Below are 14,052 nucleotides of genomic sequence, written 5' to 3' on the forward strand. Positions count from 1 at the left end.
CTGTGCTGTGTCCCTATGACTCACTCACTATCTGTCTGTGCTGTGTCCCTATGACTCACTCATTGTCTGTGCTGTGTCCCTATGACTCACTCACTGTCTGTCTGTGCTGTGTCCCTATGACTCACTCACTGTCTGTCTGTGCTGTGTCCCTATGACTCACTCACTGTCTGTGCTGTGTCCCTATGACTCACTCACTGTGCTGTGTCCCTATGACTCACTCACTGTCTGTCTGTGCTGTGTCTCTATGACTCCTGTCTGTCTATGGTGTGTCCCTATGATTGTGGTAAGTCATTATGACTTACTGTCTATGAGTCCCCAATTAGTATGTTATAAAATTAACCACTGGTTTAAATGTAAGCTCTTTCTCATTTTCGATTGTGTAATGCAGTATCAAATTAAACTACTTACCAAGACCTGTTACAACCATGGCACCAAGATCAGCTACATAGTTTCCTTTGCGAAATGTAGCAACCCGTCCACCTACACGATCCTGTTTGTTAGAAATGAAATGGTCAAAGTCATTTAGCCTGTTTTAACCATAACTAAGCACACTACAATACTCTACTCTACTCTACCTGAAACTCAGCTATTCTAAGTGCACAGGACTCACAAGGCCCACTCAAAACATATATGCTTATAAATCCATCAGTAAACAACTCTCTCCCGCGTGAGCTGATGCTCATCCTTGGATCACTACAGCCCTTTGCAGTGGGGATGAGAATCACAAGCTGCCCCAGCCAGGGTTAGACTGATGCGCTCCCAGAAGGCCCAGCAGTCTGGGCCATGGATGCAGTCACTGGTTATTGTAACTGCATCTTTGGATCAATAACTTCTCTGACAAATGTCCTCTGCCAAGGAACCTAATGCCCAGGAACACAAACTGGTAACAAGAGATTTTAGTCCTAAACAGGTCCAGGCTTATGTCTACTGATTAAGGTTTCGGGGATAGAAAAACCTTACTGAGTTACAGTGGTAACTTAAAATTATTGAAAATATCAAAGCACCCTGTAAACTTGAATACACTACAAAACCTGCAGAGCAAATCTTACGAGCTATAATGTGGGAAGGATCACAATGAGCTGCTATGCCTGCCTTCCTTTACTCTTAACACATGGTACAGAGTACATACAAAAGCAACAGCCTATCAGGAAAATCATTTTCATTTCCCCATGTTCTATTTAAATATTATTTAAAAAATTAAAACTTCATAAAAAGCAATTTTGAATTAACTACACATAGTATTTTAAAGATTTTATAAAATGCTTAAATGTTTAGGTTACTAAGAAAGTTTCTTTCATTTTTTTAATTAAAAAATCAGTCACTGGAAGGCAAAATATGAAGAAAAAAAAGATGTATACAAACCACTTTTCTAACAGGTCCCTGAGGTGACCTGCTCTCACCCTCGCCACCTCAGTTTCTATTCCCAGGTCTGGGATGATGAACTACTTCTTCTAGCTTTAGCTGCTCCTGAAAGACCTGCTCAACCGGAGGTAATTCCCTTTCCCTATCTAGCAAACAAGGGATATAATTTAATAACTGAAATATCACCTCCTACAAGGTTTCTGACCACCCCAAATTAAAGCGCTAACTTTAGAGCTGGAGAGAGAACTCACTAGTTAAGAGCACTGGATGCTCTTGTAGAGGATCTGAGTTCAATTCCCAGCACCCCCAAGTGACTCACAACCAACTCAATCCAGCTCAAGAGAGTGATGCCCTCTTCTGGGAGCCTACACTCACATGTGCATGTAGTCACACCCAGATAAATGCATAAAACACACAATTATACACCTTAAAGCAGACATAGAGTGTTTCAGGTAAAAACCTATCTGAGATTATCCACCCAAAGGACGGACGGAGCCTTTATGAACTCCACATAGTCACTGATCACAAGATCTACTGTCAAAAATAATTTAGCAAAAATATAGCTCAATGGTAGAGCATTTACTAAACTACGGTGTGCAAGGCTCTTGGGTTTGATTCCCCGCACCAAATAACCATAATATAAGCAACAGCTACAGCACCAGCACTAAAGAGCACCCAAGGCTATCCTGCAACACCACAGAAACCAGCCTGGGCAAGCACAGAGTCTCCAATCCTTTTCATTCCTTACCATGTTTCCATTAGATCAGGCCTCTAATCCCAAAATCTAACTCACCCTGGCTTCTAGAAGTGTGACATCCATCCCAAAACTCTGTAGTTGTCGAGCTGCTGCCAAGCCAGAAACACCTGAGCCTATAATAATCACCTTCCCTGTCTTTTTAACTGAAAGGGAGAAAAGAGAACAAAAATTATAGTATTTTATAATTCTGAGTTTGCATGTTTTTTCTTCTCATAAGAACTTTTGGCTTTTTAATGTAATGTCTTAACAATTCAGTTACTTTCAAACTGTAGAGACTGTGGAAATTATAAATGTCAGAAACTTGTAGAAATTAATTCAATACCGTAAACTTGTAACTGAACGTACAGGTCTGAGCCATTATTAGAAATCTGAAGTTCTGTGGCCTAACCACTCAGGAAGGCCTTCACAACTGTACCAATGTGAGCCATTCTCTTTAAGAGTCTCACTTCTGTTTAAGTTAGTATTCCTTCCTGAAAATATTAAATTTTTTCCAGAATATCTTTATCTCTCAGATCCCTGGCAGCAGACATTGCTCAAACAGCATGAATAGGGCAAATACTTAGAAAGCAAGAGGAACCACAGAGGAAAGCCTCAAACCTGCTGCCTGCATAACTGACTTCTCCCATTTCTAACAGCTCTTTAATTCAAAATTTTAAAAACTGGAATTATTCTCTTCCTAAAACCTTCTCAAACAGGAAATTCAAAGAAATGTACATTCATTTATTTATTTAACATTTGACTTATAATCTTGAGATTATTTTCACTAATGGAAATATTAATAAAAGTAAAATGTCACCAGCACCACAAATATTAAACACAGACCTAAAAGTATTACAAAAAGCCACTTAATTCATTTGGTAGGGAAGTCCTTACTTGGTAAGGGTTTTATCCTCTTGTAGATGCCGAAGTTGATAAGACCATGGCGCTCTAAGTAACTGTGAACTCGGTGGACAAGCACAGTATCGCCTGTAGAGCACATTAAAAACACGTTCATATTTCCAACAGTTTAAACAATAAGCTATACTAATTCTTCTCTCTCTAATGTGAAGCCTTCATACATACAACTCATGTGACCCTTGGACATGTGGTGCCTTTAGCAAACAAAGGCACAGTACTATCAGGCTGTAACATAGTTCAAAATGTTCAACAAATGGGGATCGGAGAGAGAGTGCTATTTGGAGACAGTTTCAAGAAGTTGAGGCTGGTTTCAAACTTGCTATGTAGCTGAGGCTGACCTAGAACTAATAACCCTCCTGCTTCTGCCCTAGTATGCTGAGGTCATAGCTATGTGCCCGCATACCTGGCTAACTTGGCATTTTAAAGATATTATGGGCTGGAGAGATGGCTCAGCAGTTAAGAGCACGGACTATGCTTCCAAGGGTTCCCAGGTTCAATACCTAGCATTCACATGGTGGCTTACAAGTGCCTACAATGGAATCTGATGACAGCTCTGGTGTGCAGATATATATATGAACTAAAAACTCAAATACATAAACAAATCTTTTAAAAAGATGTTACATTACAGATAAAGATATGAACAACATTCATATATTTTAGCAAAACCTTTATAAGACGTTGTTGGTGGTCAACAGAAAGAAAACCAGATAATTAGCTAATCAAATACTAAAGTACTCCATAGGTCAAAGTGAGACAATAGATCTGAGAAAACATTTAGAAACCTCTTAAACACGTGCATCAATACAATTTATAGGTCAAGGAAACAAGCAAAAATCATAAAGGTCACTTCTGCACAGCACAAGATGAAATAAAAGCCATCAGAAGCCACAAGGTTCCCAAGGGACCTTCTCCCATAAACCCAGGACTTACTGTTGTAAGGTGCTTCCAGCTGTTGGAGAGCAGCTTCAAACGTCAGCTGAATCTTTGGGTTGTCCAACCATAACTGCAACTGTTTTTAGATGACAGAAGTTGTATTACACATCCCCAGAAACACGTCACCTGATCAGCCGTAAAATTATCTCTTAAATTTAAGACTCCAGCTATGAATTTTCTATTCTCACACACAGAAGGGTTAGAGCACTGACAAGGAAGCTATTACATAAAACTACACCAATGGATTCTTGACACTGGAGGCTATTTGACCTAAAAAAGAAAAAAAAATTCTAAATAACCAGTAAGGAATAGCTAGCATTTAAACTGGGGATTATATAATTCCAGATACTGATCAGATTTAAAAAAAAAAAAATCACATGGCTATAATCATGCAGGTTTACAGGGGCTGAAAAGTGTCAATGACAGCCCCTCGGTTTTGGGTTGAACAAGTAAATGAGTTGATAAATGGCGTAAGTGAAAAACCACAGGCAGATTATACTCAGATTCTAGTTCTGAGACAAGAGAAGATAGGAGGCTCGGAGGAGATAAGGTCTGCAGTGTGACAATGGAGTGAATGTATACAAGACTCCTAGAATGGAGGAGACCTCATAATAATGAGTTGGAAAGCATCTGACTACATGGTAGACACAGGAGAAAATCAGAATATTATGTTACTCAAGCCAAGAAAGTATTATGTTTAAGAAAGAAAAAAAGAGCCAGCGAATAATAATTAAATAATTTTCAAAGCTTGCAGATAAGATGCAGAGCGTGGTGGCGCACGCCTTTAATCCCAGCACTCGGGAGGCAGAGGCAGGTGGATTTCTGAGTTCGAGGCCAGCCTGGTCTACAGAATGAGTGCCAGGACAGCCAGGGCTACACAGAGAAACCCTGTCTTGGAAAAACAAAAAACAAACAAAAAAAAGGGCTGGTGAGATGGCTCAGTGTGTAAGAGCACCCGACTGCTCTTCCGAAGGTCCGGAGTTCAGATCCCAGCAACCACATGGTGGCTCACAACCATCCGTAACGAGATCTGACGCCCTCTTCTGGAGTGTCTGAAGACAGCTACAGTGTACTTATATATAATAAATAAATAAATAAATCTATCTTTAAAAAAAAAAGAAAAAGAATGAAAAGATTACAACATAGTCAATGTTAAAACTCATAGTCAACATGAGTTTTAACAGAAATTTCTCTCTAAAATACACACACACACACAGAAAATACAAAGCAGGATAAATAGCATCATATTTAAAGTCTTACTAAAAAATTAACAAGCCCTGTTTTGTAGATTAAGTTCTAACCAAGGAGTTAGTTTGGTTAGATACACCAATTACAAAAGGTGTGACTAGAGCGACCCCACGTTGTGGAGAGCTACAATCAGAAGAGAATGCAGTTTCTCCCACAGCCATGGCTCAAGCCCTTCAACCTCCTCACAGCTGCTTTCTCTTTCCATCCTAGGAAATAAAACTCAGTCACGGTTTTATTTCAATTGTGCTCAAGTCACAAGGATAAAGACCTAACCGAATCAGGGAACAGACACAATCACTGCAGAAAAAAAGCAATCACTAGCCAGAGAAACTTTTATAAAACAAGACATTTCCATTCACTTACTTTACCCCGACTTTCCTGTGTGTCAAAATTCCAGTATAACTGACCTGTCATCTTAGCTATATAGTATTTTTGTGATACAAATTTAGCAGTGATTGTACAACCTAGTAACCAAATTAAAGAAGTGGGGCCTAAAAAGTAAACATGCGCAGAGACATACTCAAAGCAGGAGAAACTTCACGGATAGATACTTTGAGAAAATGACGGGTATGTTAACAAATAACATCTTGCCTTCCCCAATAGCTGATGAATTTTGTTTTGTTCTGAGACAGATTCCTATTCTGTAGCCTACACTAACCTTGAATGAGCTTCTCCTGCTGCAGCCTCCTGACTGTTGCAGTTAAAGGCAAGGTTACTATGCCTGATAGCTAAAGAATTTTTTGGCAAAGAACATTTAAAAGAGAAGAAAAGACCATATAAAAGACTAATAAATACAAAAACAACAGTCAGCAACAGTAGCCTAAGAAATCAAACTAGGGTGGGTTTGCTTACAGTAGCGCACAACTAGTTAATAACACAAACGAGGCAGGGCAGGACAATGAGAGTATATTCTAGTAGATTATCTGTACCAAAATGCTAAAAACGTTTCTAACAGCTGAGGGTTTTAATCCTACTATAACCACTATTAAAATGAGTCTTCTCTTTGGTTATTGAAAAATATGCATACTAAGTTTTGATTTTTACAAATTGAGATTCTACTTACATACACTAGGAATCATGCACACAGCAAGGATGTTCCATACACACAACCAGAATGCACTAAAACCAGCCTGAGGTTAATTACAACAAAGTAAAAATGAAAGTTTATGTTATTTAAATTATGGTCCAACTATCAAGAGAAATATTATAAAGATATTAATCATTAAATCTAGAGGAAGAAGGTAAACCAGGTGACAAAACAGGGTTAGGAGTGCAGCCTTTCTTTCTGTTTGTTTCTCTGAGACAGGGTAACCCCGACCATCCTGAACTCAATCTCATAGACTAGGCTGACCTTGAACTCACAGAGATCAGCCTGCCTCTTCCTCCCCAGTGCTGGGATGAAAAGTGTGTGCCACTACAGCCTGACTGAGGATGCAGGTTTGAAGGGAAAGGCAGTGACTGCTTAAAGTAATTTATATCCGCTGGGGTCTGGCTGGGATATGGCTCAGTGTTAGAACACTTGCCTAGCATATAAACAGCCCATCTCTGCACTTCTTCCCATTCCACCCCAAAAAGAGTTGAGACAATTTTTTTTCAATGTAGATTCTTTTTTTTTTTTTTTTTTTGGTTTTTCGAGACAGGGTTTCTCTGTGTAGCCCTGGCTGTCCTGGAACTCACTTTGTAGACCAGGCTGGCCTCGAACTCAGAAATCCACCTGCCTCTGCCTCCCAAGTGCTGGGATTAAAGGCGTGCGCCACCACGCCCGGCCGTAGATTCTTAATATATTTATGAAGTATGAGAAGGATCCCTAAAAATGAATGCATACAGAAATGAAACTTTATACACATCAGCTCCAGTACCCACTGGATGCCTCACAACTGCCTGTAGCTCCTGTTCTAGGACATCTGATGATTCCTTTGGCTTCCATAGACACCTATGCATTCACATGCAAGTACACACACAAGCACACACGCACAAAACCAAAACCAATAGAATTAAATACCTAAAGGAAAAGACAATTTATCTCTGGCAATAAATTCTGTAAAAAATATATTACAATTTAATGTTTCCCTCCCTTCTATTTGTTTTCTGTATTCCTGATAAAATTCATAGGCACTTTTCAAAATCCAAGCGAAAAACAGAGGCCTAGCCACTTACTGTGCGATTCCTGATGAACAGAAACACCTTCTGTGTCTGCTGAGGCCCACTGATGATGTCTGGGAAACAGGCTGCTTCCTGAGAGGTCATTCGGTCATGGGGAAGTCGGCTTTGAAAGGCTGCACCCTCCACACCTAGCAAAGGAAGCAGAGGACCACTAGAATAGTGCAAATGAGCAGAGACCAGCAATGATGAAACCTCAAATCCTTTCCTGCCTGAGAAGAGTTACAAAGCTTTGCCTAATTCAGACTGATACTGCCTGTTAAAAGCTGTTTTGTTTTGTTTTTTTAATTTTGCCTCAAAAGTTAAAATTTCAGGTACTATTTCAAGCTTAACATCTCAAAGTTTAGAGTTTATTAATGAATTATTACTTTACAACAAGCCAATTAGAATATTTTCATCCATCAATTATGTAAGAGTGGATTATATTCTAATTAAAATGAATACCACAGATAGCATACAACTTAGAGAAGAAACAAATGAAAGGAAAGCTCACTAACAGAGGCCAGGAGGAAACATTTAAGCACAGGCCTTCATTTGTGATTGCAGCAGGAAATGGAAAGTTAAAGGTTCAAAACTCAACAAAATTACACAATTTATCAAGAGCAGGATGTATTTATTAGTCCTCACTATCTAGTGTTGGCAAGGGGGCAGAGAAATTAAGCAGACCGTAATAGTTAAGTCAGAAGAAGTCCAAGAATTTATTTCTGCCAGCAACATCAGAAACACTTCACTATATACAAGACTTGCTGCTACACACACTGTATGAGAGTGTACACATATACTACAAATAAAATGAGTTATTCTGAAATTGTTTAAATTGGCTTTTAAATATTTGATAAGCTAGTGATAAACTCATGTCTGTTAGGATTTTGGAAAGTCAGGCACACGCTGGGGTTATAACTCAAATATCTTAACACCACAGCAGCATCTGAACAGCCCAGAGGCCCGGGTGCAGCTCAGGAAGAGTACGCGTGCTTAGCTGGCCCTAGGAGCCAATCCCTAGCCCATTTCCACTCTGGAAACAGGAAAGGGACAAGAAAGGGTACAATTTTAGACTTTCTAGATTCGGTATCAAAAGGTAAAACAGGAGGTAACAACACAAAACCAAAGTTCCTACACAGAATAGTAAAAGGTCATGAAACAAGAAGTTAGAAGCAGCGCTGGAAGAGTGAGTTTGGTAAAGACGATTTCTTTGTAGTAAAGAACACAGCAGGCACAACTTTACCTTGAAGACTGTAGCCACTCTCCTAACGGACCTGTTTCCACCGACACTCAAATAACAGTCACCACTTAGAGAAATTAGTAGTTAAGAAAAAGGCCAAGTGCAACTGCCCAGTGCTGCCAGAGGCCACCCATTTTAAATAGCTATTCTAAAAGAGAAGCACCACCCACCACTAGATCTAAGGGCAAAAGCCCTGTGTTCCACATTACTAAACAAAATCAATACTCAATCCTAATTTAACTAACTCCAATCTAAAAACCAAAGATTGTCAGATAACTAAATATGCCTTAAGGGATAAAAATAAAAGCTATATTTTTGCTGGTAGCATGTGCTATTACTCAAGGAGGAAGTAGTGGTGGAGAAGGTGCTAGCAAGGACAGAAATTTTCTAAAACTATACAGCTTTGATGTCCCTGTCTCCTATCCCCAAACCAAAACAAATGAACAAAAAACAAAAATCAAACTCTAAAATATCTCAAATCCTTATAATGAACAGTTCTCTACTCATTCCTGTTTAGTACCTAGGCCAAACACTTAATGTTCATGTGTTTACTATTAACATGAAAATAATGATCACTATTAAATCTGCATTAAACTCCATTTCTCAGCTGACCATGATGGTGCATATTGTAACACCAGCACTCCAGAGGCTGAGGCAGGAGGATCACATTTAAAGCCAACCTGGGCTATATGACAAAACTCCACTGTAAACCCAACACAACATTAACAGAATTCTTTGGCTTGCTAAAAATAATTTTCTTTCCTAGCTAATACTGTATTGTACCCTGGCTTAAGAGACTTTTACTACAACAGATTATTTTTCAAATGACAGCAAGAAAAGGTATATAGAAAAAAATCCTTCCAAAATTACTTATGACATTTGGTTCCAAGAAGCAAGTGTTCTTTGGGAAAAACAAACAAAACCCTCAGACACTTGGCCAACTCTGGGCACCGGGGCTGTGTAACAACTGGGTAAGTTATTTACTCCACCCCGCGACTACAAAGTACTTCTCCAAACCAGAATTCAAAAATACTACACAAATGCAATTAAGAAGCTAAATAGATGGTATTGCTACATCAGGAACAACACTGCTTTCCAGGTCCATCTTCCTGCTCTGACACTGGGACAGCAGGTTCTCAAGGTGAGACAGCCTCTAGGACACTAGAGAGTGCCGACGGCTCAGAGAACAGGCCTGGCACAGACATCTGCAGGCCTGGCTAACAAATCAAGACTCTCAGTCATGATCTTTTCTTTCTTTAGAGATAGATTTTTATTTCAAAGAATGAAGGCCATTATGAAAATTGGGTGACAAGATTGAAAAACAACTCTAGCTTATTTTCAAAGAAAATAAAAGGTTAATTTGGCACAAACTGTCCAGAAACGAAATCAAAACATCTCCCTTAGTGTTTTGATTTAGCTTCCAGAATGAAGCAGCGACTGCCCTGGATAACCCAACAACCCACAGCAGTCTTCTCTACAGGAGCCTGCCTGCCTGCCTGGATAGCAACTGTGCTTTTCGTTTTTAAGTAACCGACAGCACACAGGATTCAGAAGTAACTTACACTTGACTCTGGAATACAGTTTTCACTTTTGTGATTGGGCACACTTGATACAATCTATTATTCGAGTATTTTACAAAGATGTTGCCTACATTTTTTTAGACATTTTTTTATTAGATATTTTTTTCATTGTTGCCTAAATTTTTAAAAAGCCTCACTCAGCCTGCCTAGCTTCAGTCCTGTCTCCCAAACCCTCATACAGTTAAGTTCTAGGATGGTCTTCCTTCCAGTCTGCAAATCACACTGAACCACAAGGCCCTTTCTAACCTGATGCCATCTCTGAAAACATAAAGCCTTCCTTTTTAAAGAAACAACGTGCCGGGCAGTGGTGACGCACGCCTTTAATCCCAGGACTTGGGAGGCGGAGGCAGGCAGATCTCTGAGTTCAAGGACAGCCTGGTCTACAGAGTGAGTTCAGGACAGCCAGGACTACACAAAGAAACCCTGTCTCAAAAAAAAGAAAAAGAAAAAGAAAAAGAAAGGAAAGAAAGAAAGGAAAGAAAGGAAAGAAAGAAAGAAAGAAAGAAAGAAAGAAAGAAAGAAAGAAAGAAAGAAAGAAAGAAAGAAAGAAAGAAAGAAAAGAAACATCATAGATTTTGCAGGGTGGGTTAACTAGGAAAGACTAACGCAGGGATTTTATGCCAAAAATTATTTTTCCCTGATTTTTATAAGATGTAAATGATATTCTGACTTGTGTAAGCAATAGAGAAGTTAGAGAAAGGAGGCCTCTGGTATCACTTGCTTTTGGTTAAATAAAAAAGGTAAATTAACAAGATTTCAGACTTGAAAGTGAAAACAAAAGCCTGATGGGATCTGGATCTATATACAAAATCTTTTCTTAAAATCAGCAGATGTAGCAGGTCCTACAACAAGTTTAAAATAAAAAAAGAGTAAAGACAGGAGGAAAAAAGCAAAGTCATGAGTTCTCATATTAGATTTTGTGTTTGCGGCAGATGCCTGTCATCAGGATGCAGAACAGTCTATACATCAAGGAGTGAGGTCCTGAGTTCTCACTTCACGGCTGTTGGCTTTGGGCTCTAACTCATACACAGGAGACATAGCTCTATATTGGTTTGAAGGCAGGACGCTAGACAAGATGACCTCAAGCTCCCTTCTAGCTCTAAGACTTAGGAACACACAGCAACATGGATTTTAAGAAACCAAGACACAATCCTGGCTATAAGAAACCCTCAAGATTATCTGCCTTCATTTGGAGAAGAATGCTGACCACTCAGGCATGTTTTAAACTCAGTGTCACATATGTATACAAGAGAGGGCTGAAGGGTTCACAACATTCATGGCCTTCCCGGCAACAACCAGAACTATGCACTATGGTTTCACATGTCCGTCTGCCTACCAACTGCTCTATCTCCAAGGAACTACATCTGATCCAAAATAAAACACAAATATGTCCTGAACCTGCTAGACAAACTGCTACAGATAAATATCTTTAATCTATACTTAAATGAGAGTTGACAGTCTTTAATATTAAGTAATATGTATTCCAATTTTCTCCAAGTGTCTAAAGAAACCAGCTTTTGGCCCTGGCACGCACACACTCATACACTTACTTCAACGACGAAAGGATGAAACACAAACTTGTTATTTCAAATTCTGGGAACAAGCTTAACTGTTCCAAATGATGGCCCTATAAATTCTTTACTTTTTTCCTAGAAGTCAAAATCCATAGTTTGGTCTGAAAGAGAAAACCCTTTGAATATACTTTTTTTTAAAAGGCAACTTTTATGCTAATAATTCAACTGTAAAGTGACTACATATGATTAACTGGGAAAGTGCCCAGCACCAACAATCATACCTGTGTAAGGTGCCACCTGCAGGCTAGAACTAAAATACCTTAGCCTTGTAAAGACCTGAGGCCTGTTTCCTGTCTGTGACTACTTCTGTTTCTCTTTAAAGGTCCCATTATTCCCGAGAGAAGTACCCGCCATCTCCTCAAAAACATGAAGAATGGAGGGCTGAGATCGGCCTGAGGACTTCAACAGTCTGCTTGCCTTTGCTCTGGCTACACTCTCTCCTTACACTACTCTGTCCTGTGGGTTACATCACCCCTGCGGTTCTGGCTACAATGAGAATACCATAGCCAAAAACACTTGCAAGCATCAATCACTCCCTGACCTTGCTAAAGTGGCAAGCATCTAATGCCACCCTCACCTGATGCTTGGCCGTCTCCATACCCTCCAGAACTGTCGTCTTGAAGTCCTCCTGCTTGCCCTGTGGAAGGAAAGAGGAGAACTCAGGGACCTTACTCCATAAATTAAAATAATATCTGGACATAAAGGCCTAATAGCTGGTGACTCAAGAATTTACCACCAACTAGTAAACCCATCAGAAAGCTCCTTCTGTAATCAAGGCCCAGGGAATTACATCATCTTTCAAATTCTGGTCAGGACATTGCAACTTCACATGCTGATCCTTGTTGAAAGGCAGTAGGACAAAGCACACAGTATTTCTAATCCCTACATTTTTGCTGCCACTCTTATTTAGTAAATCTGGGTGGGGATGGGAGATGGGTTCTAATATCCTTTAATTAACTGTTGCTACACTGAGTTGTGTCTGAAATGGGCTACAGGACCTGAAACTGCAACAATTCAGTATCAATTCAAGTCTCTTAATTTCCTATCTAAAAAGACAACAAGCAAATGACTGACAATCTTAGAAAAATAAAAATAAAAATCCTGCTCTTATGACAGCAGGGGATATAACTAAAAAATTCAGCTACCCAAAGTAGTTTTGTTTTCCTTCCATACACAATAGACAGGACTGGACTGAATATTCCAGTGTTTCCTCAGTAAAGACATCATATGATGAGAGGCCAAGCTGCAGACACATCTGTTTGTGGGAGGATGGAAACACCCAGGCAACACACTAGGGGAATTTACACCTTAAGCTATATACTAAGCCTTGATATTTAAAAAAAGAAAAAAAATCTCCTCAATGCTACTTTGTAGAACTTCAAGAATCGAAGCTTTAAATTCAATCTAAAAATATCATCACACAATCTTACACAATCTATCACCAAGGTAGACACTATGACATTAAGCTTCCAGCCCCCGGTACACTGTCGGGAGATCACAGTGTGGCCTATGAAAGCAGGAAAACAATCTCCCAGTGATCTGAACTTAAGACAAGCTTCATTACAGTTTATTTTAAAATGTTCCCACAGGACAGCAGATTGATTATTCCACCAGGGTCTGAAGCAGCAGTAAAGTCAAACAATCAAAGCCCTTATAAAAATGTTCCAAGGTCTATGCAATTTTAAATATCTCCATCCTAAAGAAATACAAGCAATGATTTTTGACAATACTAACAGAATATGCTGGCATGTGGCAGACAGTTTTAAGGATTTTCCTATGCTCTTGTCTAAAGGACCCACTAGGTTCTAGAAGGTTCTTCAGCCTAGATAAGCTACACTGTATGACTTGTTTAGAGGCCCTACGAAACAGCACATAAGCATGATGGGAAGACTGAACTGCTAACCCAATGTACAAGCTAATCTTGAGATCACAGGCCTACAGTTGAAGTCAGAAATGTTCACTCTGGGTATCATCATTTATTCCTAGAAAGTGCTGTGGATTTAAAAAAAGGAAAGACATTGTTCACTTGTTTCTCAACAGAGCTATGAGCTTGTAATAGTAAACAAATCCAGTTTAAGATTAACATTGGAACACTAGCTGTTCTCTCTCAAATGATGTTCCTGACTTGGCATAAATGAAGGTTTCTTATCTCAGAGACATTTTACTACTTTAAAAAAAGAAAAGAAAAGAAAAAGTACCCTTTTTTGTTTTTTGAGATAGGGTTTCACTATGTGTGTAGCTCTTGCAGTCCTGGAACTCGCTCTGTAGACCAGAATGGTCTTACACCTGAACTTACAGAGAACCCGTGACTGTCTCCCG

The 14,052-nt window shown here is 39.3% G+C and overlaps 1 protein-coding gene across 4 annotated transcripts in view; it reads right to left on the reverse strand.

The window, feature by feature from the left end:
• Positions 1–14,052, reverse strand: part of Kdm1a (lysine demethylase 1A) — a 54,436-nt gene that overhangs the window by 20,591 nt on the left and 19,793 nt on the right. For 2 of the 4 annotated variants that reach the window (XM_021160225.2, XM_029476767.1), the window contains exons 3-8: positions 12,311–12,370; positions 7,355–7,488; positions 3,947–4,025; positions 2,993–3,085; positions 2,156–2,262; positions 409–490 (exon numbers count right to left, since the gene is read on the reverse strand). In XM_021160225.2, the coding sequence (XP_021015884.1) occupies positions 409–490; positions 2,156–2,262; positions 2,993–3,085; positions 3,947–4,025; positions 7,355–7,488; positions 12,311–12,370 (555 nt within the window). The remainder of the gene's footprint in view (positions 1–408; positions 491–2,155; positions 2,263–2,992; positions 3,086–3,946; positions 4,026–7,354; positions 7,489–12,310; positions 12,371–14,052) is intronic. The other 2 variants (XM_021160226.2, XM_029476768.1) reach the window with 1 other exon arrangement.

This window comes from Mus caroli, chromosome 4 (genome assembly GCF_900094665.2).
Source record: "Mus caroli chromosome 4, CAROLI_EIJ_v1.1, whole genome shotgun sequence".
In the NCBI taxonomy this organism is placed as follows: domain Eukaryota; kingdom Metazoa; phylum Chordata; class Mammalia; order Rodentia; family Muridae; genus Mus; species Mus caroli.